The following is a 16,473-nucleotide window of genomic DNA, read 5'->3' as shown; positions in this document are numbered from 1 at the left end:
CAGCCCCCACTGTCAGCACCTGGGGCTGGACGGTCGGGGGCTGGACGGTCGGGGGCTGTCCTGTGCATTGTAACATCCAGCGGCATCCCAGGCCCTCGCCTGCCCGGAGTCGGTAGGGCCTTCGCCCCATGCCGCCCCCTCCTAGTGTTGACAATCAAAAACGCCTCCAGACATCGCCAGTGCCCCCTGGGGGGGCAAAATCTTGTCGGCTGAGAAACACCAGCCCAAATGACGTGGGAGTCACGTCCACGAAGATAACAGAAGACTATCTTGGAAGCGTGAAGTCACCTTGCAATTCATGCCTGTGCGTCCTGTTATTGATCTGGGGAGGACGGTGTTCCTGTTAGGGATGTAGGGGCATCTTCTCAGGGTTAACCTTGTACCGTGGCCATTCATGGAGCACAGAGCGATCATCGCGATGATCAAACGCATTTTCACAGCCGGAATTTAAACAAAACTTGTAAAATGCTGGTAATTTCTAGAACGATTGTGTTATTCTGCTGGCCAAAATCATTTTACAGACAGCCAGGTATAATGACTTAAAAATAATAAAAATCTTAATAAACACCCAAGAATTAAATTTTATACATATGTATATATCATAAAGAATGAGAATTTTAAGTCTCTGAATGGCAGATGCAGAGAGCCTGACAGATGCAAAGTTCAATCCTTGTCATGAAACAGGTGGATGACAGAAATACCTGGGGCGCAAGGTGTGAGATGCCACATACGATGTTAAAGATACGTAAGATTCAGGTTTTATTTCTGAAGGTTTCCTTACAGGGGCTTAGCGCCCGGGGAGGGAACCGAGCAGATGCGGGAGAGAGAAGCAGCTTCTAATGGAACTGCTGAATTATAGATCATTTCCATTCCTTCCAGAACCAGAGTCACTTCGGGGTTATTTCCAACACATAAACACAGGCGTTTCGAGCAGAGACTTGTGCTGGGCGGTGTTTTAAAAGGAATATGATTAAAGATTCTTGACATTCTTTAGAAGTGGACTGACGTATCCTGACAATGAAAAGCACCATCGTACAAAATTTGGGCCCAGTTCAAGTCTGTAAAGACGAGCCGCAGGCGACCTGCCCGAGAAGCAGCGCTGACGGGTCCCGCAGGTGACCTGCGCTGCCCGTGAGACACAAGCAGAAAACGTCTCTCGGGCGCCGATGGTGTCACGTGAGAGAAGAGAGCGTGGGAAGCCGAGGGGAGCTCGGACCTCGGGGACCAGGTACAGAGCAAGGACATTTGCGTCCAGATCTGCAGCCCTTCCGGGCGTCTGACAGTCAGCCCACATCCGAGAAAAACGGCATTTCGCTAATGTTTGTTGAAAAGAAATAAGCATCCCTGATGGGTGATTTAGCAGAGATGCGGGTTCGAAAACATCCTTCCTCTCTACATTTGCCACCGCACACGCAGAAAGGGAACGCGTTCTGCAACGCCGCGGGGCGGATGGGAGCCTGCTCGGTTGGCATTGCTGGCATTCGCCGTGTGGCCTAGATTTCAGGGAGCAACGGTGTGTTCAAAAAGCACTCAACCCACGCCGCGAGAGTGGGCGCTTTGTGAATTCCTCGTTTTTAAGTTATCAGGTGAATTCCTGTGGTTCAGCCCTGTGGAAACACTGCGATTCTAGCATCCAACGCGTGTACACACATGCACGCACACACGTGCACACACACACATGCACGCACACACGCACGCACATGCACGTGCACACACGCACACGCGCACACACACACACACACACAGAGGCTGCGTGTTCTTTCTGCCCGTAGGAAACTGAAATTCGATTTCCCGAGCTAGTGGACAGGCTGGCAATGGAAATCAAACTGCTCTCTGCTCCTCAAAACGCCAGGCGCGGGGGGCATCTCTTGTGCCTGGTGATCCCAGGAGAGTGAAGAGCGGGGGGAGGGACAACGGTGGCCGAACGCACCTGAGCTGGCTGCCGGATCAATGCTCCGGGCCAGCAGGCCTCTGCTTAATGAAGCGTGAGCCAGTGTCACTGCCTGGCCGGCAACAGTGGGTAGCGCTGGTGCCAACGCGGAAGCAGCAGACTCTATTGGAGGGCAAAATAATTGCCTCATTTCATGGTACAAAGGTATATAAGTCTGACTTTTGTGTACAGAGGAGCCAGCTTTAAACCCTCACCTGGAAGAGAGCCGCGCACAGAGGAGTCGAATGTGATGGAGAGACTGCTCGGCGGCCGGGCTCACAGAACTCCAGCAAAACTGCTCGGGGGGCGTCGCAATCAAGGGACTTGTCCGGCTGGCAGGCAAACGCCTGCCCCGAAGCAGGCTGTCTCCTTGCAGACAGAAGAGATGTTTTCATTTGTGCTTTTCAGTCATAAAGTGTTTTGACAAATCAATAGAAGCAGGAAAAAAAAAAAACCCACTGATGTGATGTACACCTAATTTGTCCCATTATTGCCTCATTGTTATGGGGACACTCAGCGGGGCGCCTCCCCAAATGCAGTGTCTGGCATACGCTTGAGAGGTAAAGGGAACATGGAAGTGGCAGATGCAGCTCAGAATATCCACGTCACGCTACAATTTTCTCAAATTTCCTTTACGCTGGCAGTCAAATTATGAGGCAGTCATGTCCTTTTAAATGGTACCAAGATTGCCGTTAAGGCACAATTTTTCTGAAACGAACACAACGCACCCTAAAACTGAGGAATTCAGACCACATCTACAGCATTTGTGCTTATTTTTCACATTTCTACATCATAACCCACCTTTTCTCTGAAATCAAATGCATTATGCTTGTTCTTAAGCATTAGGATAAATCGGTCCTTCACTAGATACCTGACAGACCCCTAAAACAGACCGGACTAGTTTTGAAACAATGCTGCCTGTAATAAACAGAATAATAGAGAATCTCGCTGGTCTTTATCACCTTAGCGAGATAGAATGTGAAGTCAATCTGATTTCATCCGAATTGCAAGTCGGCAGAGCCATTACCCTTTTAAAGGAACCACTTCCATCGAATTTGTCAACGTCTCAATTTTTTTTCCAAAATCCCTCTTTTTCCTCGTCTGTCTAACCTTTTTTCTTCCAATCATTTTCCACACACATGCTTTTTTGAGCATGTAATGGACAGACTGCCCTCTGCCACCACTTCGGGGCTGAGTGACCTTGGGCAAGTCAACGTGTTGACCTTAAGTTGCCTAATCTTGCTGGAAATGGGCACGATAATAACAAAGACTTAAGTCTGTCAGGATGACAATTTACAGAACAAACAGGGACCGTGTCTGAGCAGCACAGATCTTCAGAACTGCTGAAGACCCGCCTTCTTGGGTTTCCTGCTTAATTCCCTGCAGTGCCGGCTGAGCGGCAAAGCCACCACTCCCCACGCCCGGTCACTCACTGGTCAACTTCTTAATCCCACGTACCTGTTGAGCAGGCCACCCCCCCGCCCCAAACCCCTTTGCTCCTGCTGGGTGTCCTATCAGCAAACGGCACTGAGTGTGGACATCAAGAATAAAACGAATCTCTTTACTTACCGCATTAGTTCTTCAGTGCAATCCTGGGCTTCCTCAGCTGATTCCTCTGAGGTCCACATGTGACTGCATGAGATCTGGAGCAGAACTGGAATAAAGTCCGACCCTCGGTGACCTTGGGAAAGCCCTTTCTCCTGTCTGGGCCTCGGTTTCCCCAACTGCTATATTGGGGAGTGACATCATTCTCAAAGGAATATTGAGCAAATATATACAAATGAGTTCGTGTATCAAACAAGCATTTATTGGGGACTCGGCATGTTCCGGGTAAGCATGCCACGCTCTGAGGATACAGCAGTAATCATGACGGCCACTGTCTCCAGTATCGGGACCTTGCAGCTGCATGGGAAGCAGACCCTAAATAAGGACAGAATACTTAATTACAGGAGTGATGCGTATCCTAAGGAGAGGTCCGGTGTGCTGACAGCATATTTCAACGGCTAGGAGTGTCGGGAAAAGCTTGGTGACACAAGGAGCGTCGTGTTAGCCTCATTTAAATGCCTGACAAGTGCAAGGTCTGGACCTAGGACTCCTACGACCATTAATTTCACATGATTACTCAATTTACTCCATTTTCATTCAAAAATGCATTGTGAAAATACCCTATGGCTTCAAACGCATACGCAGATCTTGGCCATGATAGATTGTCTATCTTTCTGATGACCGAGTATTCAGTCGTACATTTCAGGCTGTTGAGAATATGTAAGTAAATGATCAGGAAACATCTAAATGTTATCGAGCGCTATATATTTTTCTTAGGTGTTATTAACCAGCAGCCCAGATTGTCAGTGGCCTTCAATGTTTCATCCGGCCATCCGGCCATTTACCAGCGAAGTGTGAGGGGCCTCTGTGCCGGGCATTCCCCGTCCCAGCTTCAGGGCAAAATGCAGAGGAATTTATTTATTCTGCGGACGTCCCAGACCCTCCCGCCTGCCTTCACCCTCGCGCTTCCTTTGGACGGGTCGCGATCCTTCTGAGCCCTCGCCCTGCAGCCGTGCGATGAAATCCAATCAGCCAAAGCCCTTGTCCCATCAAAACGTGTCGTCCCTTAATAGCCAAGTCTCCGCTTCTCTCCAGACACTGGGCTACGGCAAGGTGAGGGGCGCCCCGGTCCGCCTTCTGCACTGCACGCACTGGTGCTTTCTGCCCCCCGACATTCCAGCCACTGCCGAGACAACCAGCTCCACGCACCTCAAGTCCCCAGCGTCTGCCCCGGAGTGGGGGAGGCGAAGGTCCACGGTGAGCGTCTCCGCGGGCCGCTTGCGTGGGAACCGAAGGGGAAGAGGAACGGCGGTGTACGGAGGAAATTACATGGTGCCCGGAAGCGGTGTTAGCTCAGTTTTTAGGGTGACAGGTGACGTGACGTTAAGATGGTCTGAAGGTTGGCAGAGGCGCAGTGAAGGAAGGGACGGTGCTGGAAACGGGGTGCGAGGCGGTGGGGAGAACGAGGTCCGCGGGAAGCACTTACCGCGAAGGCCACGAACGCCCACCGAGCGCCCCCGGAATCAGGCCCGGATGCTCGGGCTCGAGCACGACTCGCTCTCATGGGTGTGGAGCCGAGTCGGGTAGAAACACGTCCACGGAAATACGACTGTGGACAAGCGGGCGGCGGGGAGCGCTCCGGAGGGGGAGACCGGCCACCGCGAGGGCCGAGGGCCGACTCGGTCCTCCGCACCTCCGTGTCTCTGTCATTCAGGGCGGCCGATGACGCGACCCCTCCTCCCGGCCCAGCTTCTCCATCTGCGTGTGGCCCTCGCCTCCGTCCCCGTCCTCGCCCGGCCCGACCGCTGCTGTGTTCACCTCTCTGCACGAAGCCCTGGAGCGCCCGGCCCCGCGCCGCGTCCCGACGCGCATCTCCCAAGTCGGCGAAGACGGGGCGGGCGCCGAGCGAAGCCCAAAGCGCTGACGCCGCACTGGGCGGCACGGGACGCGCCTGGACCTCTGGAGGCTCGGAGCGAGCAGGGACTTGAGAGCCGCACAGCGGTCAGCGGCCGTGGGCACCGGCGGGAGAAACCCGGGATGCGTTTCTTCTGGGCGGCTCCCGACACTGTGCGTTTGGCGTCAGCCATGAGAGGCCAGCCGAGGGTGGGCGATGGGGCTGCCCGGGCCCCACGGTGGGTGAGAAAGCGTGGGGACCTTGACGAGCAGTCCAGAGGGACGAGACGGAACGGCGGCCACGTTCAGCCAGGCGCTGCTCCGGCCTTTACGAGACGAACTGTAACTTACTTCTCCGGGGGAGTCAGGGATTCACATCCCCACTGTACGCCTGAGGACGCGAGGATGAGCTAAGTTAAATAACTGACCCAGAGAATCGCACTTCTAGAAAGGAGTGGGGGAAACACGATTTTCTACGCATTTTAACATTCACGGTGAAAACGTACTGAAAGGCCCCTCGCTGCAAATCCTAACTTCAAAGGTCTCTTACTTTTCATCTCCTAAGGATTTAAACGACATCGAGACCCAAGTGAAGGATGAAATGGGTGTGAAGAAGACCAGAAACCCCCTCGAACAAACCTCTCGGGTAAGATGGACTTGACACGCTTCCACGTCTTTCTCTGAAAAGTCAGCTGATGAGTCTGTTTCGTCATCGATTCCACTGGGGTCCGCGTGTGACGCAAGCCACATGGCGTGACGACTCCACGGACCGTCTCTGGCCGGACTCCCAGCAGACGTCTCCGTCCGTAACGTCTGCGTTTGACTCTAGAGCCATCGCCCCGTCCGGGGCAACCTCGACCGTCCCAGTCGGGGACACGTCCCGACGTCCACGCCCAGCGCCATCGCTGCCGGCGAACCGACGCGCTTTTGAAATGAAATTTCCAGCTCATCCGACAGCGTCTCGTGCCAGGAACGTGTGAGTGACGGGCTGTGCCCTGGCCGACTGGGCGTGTCCTCGCCAGGCCGCAGGTCCAGCCACGGGCCCGCTGCCCGGAGCTCGCAGGCTGAGTGGCTGTCCTCGCTCACCACGGGAGGACACGCTGCCGTCCGCGGTGCTGTTGGTGGCACGTCACGGTGGCCGGGATGCACCCGGCGCCCGCGGCGTAGGCCTTTTGTGATTCGGAAAACTCCTTATTCAGACAGAAGGGGTGCGCTGCAGGAGCAGCCCGCGTGGGGACCGGCCTGGCTGCGCGCGCGTGACGGGTCGCCTCGCGGGCCCGGCCGGAGCGCCATCGAGGCCCTGGCCGCTCGGTCCTCAGGCTGCTTCACGGTGGCAAAGCCGCGGACGTGAACGAGAACTGGTCTGCAGGTAGAGGGTCACGTGAGATGAAAAATGTAGACTTTATAGAGGAAAAAACCACAGAGACATAAAAATTTTATTGTACTCGTTTTTCGATTTTAGATTTTTATTTATATTAGGATATCATACAATTTTCAAAGCTAACCACGGAGTATTTCTAGTATGTGTATTTGAAGCATAACAAAATAAAAGTATTTCACAAAAGAAGTCCATATTACAGTACTATTGAAATATGAGGCATAGGATAATTATGCATTCGTGGGTTATAAACAAAATACATTCATTTTAAAGAAAAACATTTAATATGAATAACATTTTGGTTAAAATAAATATCACGTAAATGTTGACAGCAACACCTGAAGGGCACTGGCGCGGAAAGGTGTCCTGCGATAGGTGGCCACGTCGCCCGCTGTCACGTCTCACGCGTGTACAATCACTGCACACTGCTCAGCACCGCGTTTACACAGGGCGCCCTCAGCCCGCCTCCCTGCACCTCCGCGCGGAACGGCCACCCACGCTTCCCCGGGAACCGGCCCCGACGTCTGAGCAAGGTTCAGCATCACACGTGCCTTTCATTTACCGTTGCACAAATCAATGCAAATGTTTTACTTAATCGACGTAGAATTTACTTGTAAACAGAAATATACAGGGAATACTTTATAAGTGATTATAAAACTCATCTTCATAACTCTTTGAAATGATCTCATTCAAAATTAAAATTTGTTTTTTACACAGTGGTTTCTTCAGGAGGAATATAAACACTTCGATAAAAAAAAGATACAACAGCCAAAACAAAAAGTTTCCACATGTAGGAAATAATAATGGATTTCCCTGATCATTAGGTTCTTCCCAGCTATTTACCCCTCACAGATGAGCGTCACTGGAAAGAAAAGCTGACATCTCTGCCTAATAGTCACCGTGAGGGGTCGAGCTCGTGAATTGCAGACCTATGTGTTTTAAAAATTGCAAGGAAGGGGACCTGTTCCAACTGGAGAACACTCACCTCGGTCAAGTGCGTGACACTGAAGTGGACGTGACATTTATGAGCAACAGAGACAGCTCTCCCCGGGGTCCCGGAGACCACCCAGGAGCTGACTATGGATGGTACAGGCCTCTAGGGAACAGAGACAGCTCTCCCCGGGGTCCTGCAGACCACCCAGGAGCTGACTATGGATGATAAAGGTCTCTAGGGAAAAGGAAGCACCCGGCCCTCCGGTAAAGGACCGACCGTTGTCTCTGCCTGTGCCAGGGGACACCCGCTGCAGATAGCACAGCCCACTAAGACACCACAGTTGGCCACATCTGGAAAAGAGGGAGAGTCTATACTTTGCCCTTTATACATTTTTAACGTTTACAAATGACTTGAACGTATTCAATGATTGTAAGAAAAATACTTACAGGAAAAACCAGAACCCGAGGTTATGTCAGCTAAGGGCGGGTGTTCTCCGGGGACGAGGTCTTCTCGTTGGCAGGATTATCAAACCCAAGGTTACACGGCACGGCGTCCTTCTCGGTGGCTGCCACTCGGCCTTCTGGGCTACAGGAGGGCGTCCGGGGACAACGCAGCCCCACAGCGGCACGCTCAGAACCCCGCCCGCTCCCACACTAAACGAAGCGTTATCACATCTGACACCTTCATGCACGAACACAGCACTCTGCTTAAAAGCTTCTCAACGGAAATGTCAATCTCATAAAAATTCTGGCTGTGGTAATGGCCAGTTTTCATTTCTTTAAACATATTCTAAAATTACAACCTTGTCCACTGAGCTGAAGTTCTACTGACGTTCACGGGCACAGCACACGTGCCTTCTTCTCCAACAAGGCGACACATAGACACAGTGTGGCCCGGACTTTGCAAAGTTGAAAAACATGTTTTTGATCCAGGAAAAGTGTCAGCATACCAAATACTTTCTAAGGGTATTACATTGTCGGAAAATCTGAAACATTAATGGATAAAATGCACATAGAATATAAATAAGAAGATAACTTGAAGAATATAAAAAAAAAAATTCTGAAGGGGACCGATCATGACTTCAATAAAATCTATGAAGAGAAACATACGCTTACAGGATAGTGTACAATTATGAGTAGAGCATTTAAATGGATAGAGAAATTGAAACATAGTACTGCAAGATTTGAAGAATATTTTTCAAATGCACAAACAATAATGAAAACACACGAAAGCCCTGGCAACGTGCAACATTCGAAATTCCTATCGCGCCGGCCAAACGAATCCTTAACCACTTTAAAATGGATCCATTTATACCATTTTAATGCAAAGCGAATGTCAAAGGTATGAAAACGAAATAAAGCAAAAAACTCTTCAGTGTCTGACTCACATTTTATCCCCAAATCTTTTCACATTTAATAGTTGCATTTTGAATGTATAAGAATTTCAAATGTTTCGCAAATAGTTTATGTCAACATTTATCTTAAGAATTATATTTGAAAGCTACAATGCTAAGAACTAAAACATACTTCAAACTTTTAAAAATAAAATAATCACAAAAGTTCACAATCGTGTTCATCTCAAATGTCCATAAATGCCTAAGCCGCACACGGCCGCAGGTTCAGACGTCGTGCTCAGGCTGTGAGAAGTGCCAAGCTGAGCCTTCCACGTTTGGCACCGAGAGTCCATCCGAACACACCTCATGCCCAGGAGACATTCTAGAGATCTTCAGCCATTGAAAACCATCATGTTCATTTTCTCTCCTAGCATGCAATTGCATTATTACAAAGTCATCCGGGGTTTTGCGGAAAGGTGACTTAAATTGGTACAAAATGAAGCTTATATGAAAACTGGTTAAGGAGTCGAAGCACACGAGCTCTGAAATATTAATCCTAACACCCAGACAAAACGGGAGGCGTGACTCGCACGAGAATACTCTGAGTGACTGCGGCCGCCTGCTCCGCGACCGTGACCTTGCGCTCAGCGTGCTCAGCTGCTCGCGGTGCTCGCGTGCATCCTCTTCGCCACGTCATACACGTAGGTGATGTCCGGCCGCTTCTCTGGATCTGGGCTGATGCACATGTTCACCAGCTGTCGCAGCTACAGGGACAGAAACACGGTCGCCTCGGTCAGTTACTGACAGACAGACAAATCCCCAAAAGCTAGGGCTTCACGATCCTTTGGTCTTTAAGACCTATTTTTAAAGCACTGCATCCTCCTGCAACAATCTTGATTCGCAAATGAAGAAACTAAGAACCCATTAAAACCCGACGCAGACCCCAAGCAGCCGGATGTGCGAGGCGGCCTCTTCCGCCGCCCGCTACCTCCTTGGCCTTTTGGGTCGAACCCCTCGCGATGCCTAACGCAGCTCTGCACGCACCGTAACGATTCAGGGACACTTGTTACCTGGTTGGATTTCAAAGCGTTAGCACTGTAAAGGGATGTCACTCGGTTTAAGGGACAATCTGAGTTCCAGTCAGGAGGGATGAGTTACAAGGTACTGGCAGGCAGCACCAGCCCTAGGCGGTCGCCAGACGGTGGACGAGGGGCGCCTCCGAGACGTCGCTCGGTGCCCGAGGCTGGCCCGACTTCCACCTGTGCCCACGGGGCTGAGGCCTCAACCTCGGTCGAGGGCGTCGACCTGGCTTGCTGTTTGTTTTCGGGCGGGATAGAGCCCACCACTCCAGGTCCTTGTCAAAGAGCACGGGCGGCGTACCGAACCATCAACGATAGAAGGTTCTGGTAGGGAAAGCCGGCCGCCTAGCTCCGACCAATGCCGAGAGGAGGGAAACCTAGGGGAGCCTCCGGAAGGGGCAGAATTCCTCTCTCCAACTCTGGATAATCGAAGTTCTGCCGTCAACCAAAGCAGACTGCCAGGGGCTGCGGGCTGGGGACACACTGGTTCACCCCACTGCCAAAGCACCTTCCAGGACCACGCGCCAGGGCGCGCTTTGGCTTCCACGAAACGCCACGCGGGTCTCTGTCACATAACTGCTGTGGAAGGCGCTCCTGGTGTTCGACTCGCGGGCCCTTGCACGAGACTTTTCCATCACAATTTAGCAGGACGAACTTTCTCTTCCCCGAGGAACGGGGTTACTTCCTCCTTCAGAACAGAAACGACTCGCCCCCAGCCTCCCTTCCGGCCATGACTGCCAGCCCCGCCCGGTGCCCGCGCAGCCCCTCTGTCCTTGGTGCTGAACCTGTGCCCCCATTTCTGTCTTAATAACCGGTGAGTCGTGGTTTTCATCATAAATCACCTCAAATCCTTTGGAAAAAAGGTAGACTGTAACTGCACAAGCGAGGATTTACACGGGTCCGATTCCGAATCTGCTGTAGTTCACCCTGAGGTCACTACTGCTTGTTCTCAAGGCACACTTAAACAGACCTAGCGACCTGGGCATCAGCTGCAGTTCGTCTCGGCGAAGCAAGGCGGGAAAAACCCCAAGTAACTTATGTTACAAACAGCTATGCACAATATTTTATGCCTTTAACTTGACTAATTTGGTTAAAAATGTAAATTCATATGGGTCTGTGGAGTCTCGTCATACCAGGTGACAGTTTAAGTTACATGGATAAGGCCACCTCTCATCCCTTCTCCTTTTAATGGATGTAGGGGACAGCACCTCCGTGAGATGGGAGAGCTGTGTGTGCCCCTGATATAAGGAGCAGGAGGGTAAGACAGTCGCCTACGTGTCAGGACCCAGGAATAACAGTGAGAGGCAGCAGAAAGGGCTTAAAAGTCACTAATTGGAGAAAAACTCTTGCTTTGCCAGATCGATTCCTACTTTCGAGCTGCTACATAACCACACAGGACACACATGACTGCTGATTCACCTAGTTACTTTGGCAGCGGGGGGCCACGGCTAGGGGCCACGCTACTTGGATCTGGGTGCTGGTGGAACTAGCAGCTTTTCTACGTCTCCAGGGCACAGCTGCAGTGCAGATCCAACACGTTGCTTTCTGCCCCGTGCGGGAACTCTGGGCTTCAGCTAAACGCTACTTCCAGTGCCGCGGCTGAGAGAAAGCCGTCTCCGGGAAGCTGCTGTCCACAGGGGACTCCCTGCGACTCGGACGCCATTCTAGAGCTTCACGCGGTGCCTTCCTCGGCCTTCACAGGCAGGCTGAACGACGGCCACGCTCGGGCACAGGGTCGCAGGGGCAGTATGGGGCACAGCCCGGACGTGAGCCCAAGCGCCCTAGGTTTAGCGACGGCGTCGCACTGCCCGAAGGGGACCCCACCTGGCTCTGTGGGCTCCACCGTGGCCCCCTCTGCACCGAGGTGGGTGACCTTCCAGGGAGGGAAAGATTGTGGATCGGCTTTTTGAATCTTGAGAGAACACGAGCTCTAACACCGGCTCATCCGGTTTCTAAAATGAGTGCATCTGCCTTCAGATTTCACAGAGCAGTTCTGACCAAAACAACAAGGCGCAAAAGCTTCTGCGGGCTCTGCGAAACTCACGGTGACACACACGTTATCCGCTGGAGATGCAGCTCAACGATGACCAAAAACTGGGTGTGTCGGGAGCAGCGTGACGATTTTGATGTTATTTCTAATCTGACTCCTTCGTTAAAGTGACAGCGACTCCCTCCGAACAAATGAAATGAACTTGGACACTAACAGGGAACCACTTTTTAAGATTATAAACTTATACAGGGACATGATAACTCATAAAAATGCCTCTAAAGTTTTCTATCAGGAAGTCAGACATTAAATAATCAAAATGAAAAGAATTACTTTGGCGACCTCCCTCAAGCCTAATCCCGTATTTTTAAAGAAATTCCTGTAAACTCTGGGAGAAAGGATATTACTTTGAAAATGCTTATTTATCCAATATTTTGCGATGATTCTGAGCACTGCATCATCAACCATGTTCAAGGAAAACATGTTCATATAATAACTTTAAGAATTTCATATCTATTCCTATATGTCAGTAATCTATTCAATTACTAATATTATTATTAGGCAATCGCTTGCTCAAAAAATCCATTTCAATTGAGGGGATTAGCTTTCCACTTATTACTTTAAATTACAGAAATAATTCGAAATTCAGTAGATATTTCATCAATAAAAATAAATAGTACATGGAGACACTTTGTGGTTTGTGTTTTCTCAAAAAATTTGTTTAGTTTGCATTACTTCACACGTTGTAAAAATATGTACTTTGTTGTTTTTTTAAGTAGTTTTACAGAATAAGTTGAAAATCAGGCAAAAATTAAGGTCCGAACATGCAAAGGCCTTTACAAAATCAGAGAAGAAAAAACTGCTTAATTCAGATGCTAGAGGGGAATTCAAAAGCAACGCTGAAATATTTAAATGAGAAAAATAATAGCAAATAAAAATAAAATGAATTCTTTACAAACATTTCCAAAGGATGATGATATCAGAGGTCAGATGGCAGTTCATGAATATTTGTTGTTGATGAAGTGGGAAAAACACTAATATATTTTGATCTGTATATTTCTAAAGGAATCTCAAAGCACTGAGGTCGGTACCGAAGTATTAAAAAGAAGAGCATGTTACAAGTGGCTGCTGCCAGGCGCCAGCCTGCTCACGGTCAAGGCCGACACATCCAGCAGGTAACAATGGGCCGCTGCGCTGCGCTCCAGGTCACCCACACGGTTCTCGGCAGAATGACAGAGGCTGCTGCCACTGGAGCTCCTTCCTGTCCACACGTCTAACCCTCCGAGACCCACAACGTGAAGGCAGCCACCCAGCCACGCCCGAGTGCCACGTGTACCAGGACACATGTTCGCACCCAAAGTGGGCCTCACACGTTAGAGCTCACTGCGTCCCGGAGCTTTAGATGTTGATACAGGACTGTCGGGTGTATCCGACTTGTACGACAGCGCCACTAGTGATCGGCCTGGGCTGGAGGAGAAGGGGACAGATCTCACACTGACATCAGGTGACGCGATGTCTGTCTCTCTCGACGGAGGTCGCTCGCTGTCTTTTGAAAACTGAGATCTTACAGAAAGTGATATGGTTTTATAGGGTGCCACAGCTTCTGTGAAACACGGGGCACCATTTCGGATTCGTGTTTTTAAGGAGCAAGTCTCCGGCGTCACTTCGGAAGCGGAAGTGAACAAAGGGCCTGCCTAAATATGTTTTTTAAACAAAAACGGGACATTCAAAGCTTAAAGGTCAAATCTTATGTGGCGCTTGAAATAAAGTGGGCAACTAACTGACAGAAATGCAGAGAACGTGCAACTTACTAAGACCGTTTTAGGGAGGAAAACCAAACAGGGCTCAGTGTCTGAGAAAACACTCAACGTCAATAGCTCTAACAACAATGGCACCGTTACGCATTCTATCCAACATCATGACATCTCTCTACACTGCACAGCATTGTCCTCTCGTGATGCCCCGCCTTACGTAACGACGAGGACTACAGAAATACCCGTGAATCAGAGTTCCCTCCAAACATAATTTGTGCCAGATAACGGAATGACCCCCGTTTAGATATTCTTGAGGCAGTGTATTAGGAAGAATCACCCAGCATCAATTTAAATAATTAGTGACTCTAGCGACTACAAAATAGAACTATTCAAACTGCTCGAATGAATAAAACAGTTTTATAAACTTAGTTTAACTTCAAAATATGCAGAGAGAATCCGTACCTGAGACTTTTCATCTCGTTTTTCCTTATTTACATGAAGTAGCTCTTTTATGAGCTAAAACAAAGGGCATGTGTTTTGTCACGGGCCCAACTTTCTTAAAAAACTTCTTTCAGCATATTCTGAATTTAAATATAAAGTATTTATAAATGTGAGGTTTAAAAAAAAGGCAGTTGTGATTTTTAAAGTTTTCATTTACTATTTTCCTTTCCTTAAGGGCAACCATTTGGAAAATCCAGTATTAGCGGAATTACGGCAAACTTACATTTCTTGTTGAGCATATTAATGATCAACACATCCGCTACCTGATTTGAAATACATGTCATTGTTTATATAAACTTTGATGTGTAAAAACGACTCCTGCCCTCTGCGCCCGGCTCCCCATTCCTTCCTGTCAACGTCACCCGTCTCCAAGTCACTAGTGGCCAGAAGGGCGTCGAGTAAGCGGCCGATGGAGCCTAGAACGTTGTGGGGGTGGGGGCGGTGTCACAGGAGGGGGGAGCCCAGGGGCTGAGGCGCAGGGGGGACCAGCACCCTCCCTCACGTGTCCCTCACACACCAGTGTCTCGGGTGCTTAAATTTCTTTCCCATTCAGAGTGTTGTTTTCAAATCTTCGATTTAATTTCTCCCTACTCTGTTTTCTCATTCTAGAGCTCCCGATCCACCCTTCTCGTTTCTACTGACTGTTCGCAAACCATTTACTCAACTTTTCAGAACCTCGTCCAATGCGATCTGCTCAACCCTCACACGGAGAGAGGTCTGGCAGAAGCAACCGAGGCACAATCCTAGTCGGCCTTCCTTGTGTCTTCTCTAGTGAACCAGGGAATTTTAATAATAAAGAAGTATTGAACGAGACAGACAAAATCTCTAACCGCAGGATGTCGATGCTCAGATTGTCAATGAAATACATTGGTTAAAAAGAACTCAGTACAGAGAAACACCCTACACTTTCTAAACGATTGTCAATATAACTATTCACTTTTTTTTAACTTGGATTTTCATGAGATAATTTACCGAACAATAGTGAAATGCGCAATTCTGATGACCACTGCAGCGACTCACAAAGAAGTTAAATGCTGAAACCGAGGGGTGGTGGTGGGGGGGGATCCACTTGTCTTATTTCCCAGTAAATGAAGACTGGATATTCTAGAAATAATGTCGCTTATCTATGAGAATGAAAAACAAAATCACAAAGCTGGAACTATCAACAGAATAAAGCCGCCTTATCTTCTGGCCCGCCTTTTGAGTCATTTCCTGCCATAGCAGATGGAAAGTTCTTTGGAGAAGTTTCTCTCACTCATTCAACTGTCGCTGCCGGGTTCCTGTGTCCTCTTCTGCATTTATGCCTTCGGTCTCACGTTTTCACTCCCTCATTCCCTCAACCACCCACCCAGGCAGTGAGTCACGGAACCTGGAACCTTCGGAACGCGCCGGGCCCCAGGGATGCAGAGCAAAAAGCCGTGACATCCTCAGGAGCAGGCCCTGGCCAGTCTGGAGGGGGGATGGGCGCGAAGAAACAGCTCTGATGCTGGGTCCTGCCCTGGGGATGTCCCGACAGGGCGGGAGGGGAGCGGGAGCCGGCCTGCAGGGGACGGGCCTGCAGGGGACCGGCCAGCGCTTTGTTTTACAGAGAATGAGTCCGCCTGGTCAAGGGCAGGGGGAGGGGCGGTTTCAGAAAGAGGGAAGTTCACGGACCTCCCAGGGGAGGCTGCACTGGGAGAGTCAGGGCCCTTAGTCTGTTGCCATTTCAGCCACAACAGTGGCACTTAGTCACCAGGCCTTTTGACTCAGAGTTCAACTTAAAAACTTTATACTTCCCTCTTCATTGGTTCCTATATTTTGCTACCCTAAAAATTCAATGGCAATTTGGACTTTTAAAAGACCTAAAGAAGCCTACTATATGAAGAAATATTTAAGCTATTGTTCAAGGATGACACCATCAAACCCATTTGGGTTTTTCACGAACACAAACTGAATAATTTACGAACAAACGGAGCTCCGGTTTGAGGAGAGAAAACGTTTCTTAGCTCATCTGCATTTCGCAGCTGTTGTTCTGAGAACTTTTCTACATCCCTGAAAGGATTAGGTGACATGATCGGTCTGCATTTCCACCTCTCATTTCTTTAGGTAAGAATTAGCTTCCACGTTTACCTACCTAGATGGCTCGGCTCCCTACGTCAC

The 16,473-nt window shown here is 49.6% G+C and overlaps 1 protein-coding gene across 10 annotated transcripts in view; it reads right to left on the bottom strand.

The window, feature by feature from the left end:
* Positions 1-6,802: 6,802 nt before the first annotated feature.
* NEK7 (NIMA related kinase 7) overlaps positions 6,803-16,473 on the bottom strand; it is a 95,304-nt gene continuing 85,633 nt past the window's right edge. For all 10 annotated transcript variants that reach the window (XM_039883490.1, XM_039883495.1, XM_039883492.1 and 7 more), the window contains one exon: positions 6,803-9,777. In XM_039883490.1, the coding sequence (XP_039739424.1) occupies positions 9,667-9,777 (111 nt within the window). In that variant the 3' untranslated portion in view covers positions 6,803-9,666. The remainder of the gene's footprint in view (positions 9,778-16,473) is intronic.

This window comes from Pteropus medius, unplaced genomic scaffold, assembly GCF_902729225.1.
Source record: "Pteropus medius unplaced genomic scaffold, Ma_sr-lr_union100, whole genome shotgun sequence".
In the NCBI taxonomy this organism is placed as follows: domain Eukaryota; kingdom Metazoa; phylum Chordata; class Mammalia; order Chiroptera; family Pteropodidae; genus Pteropus; species Pteropus medius.
Note: the sequence above shows the minus strand (reverse complement) of the source record. Positions and strands in the feature narration are given on the sequence as shown.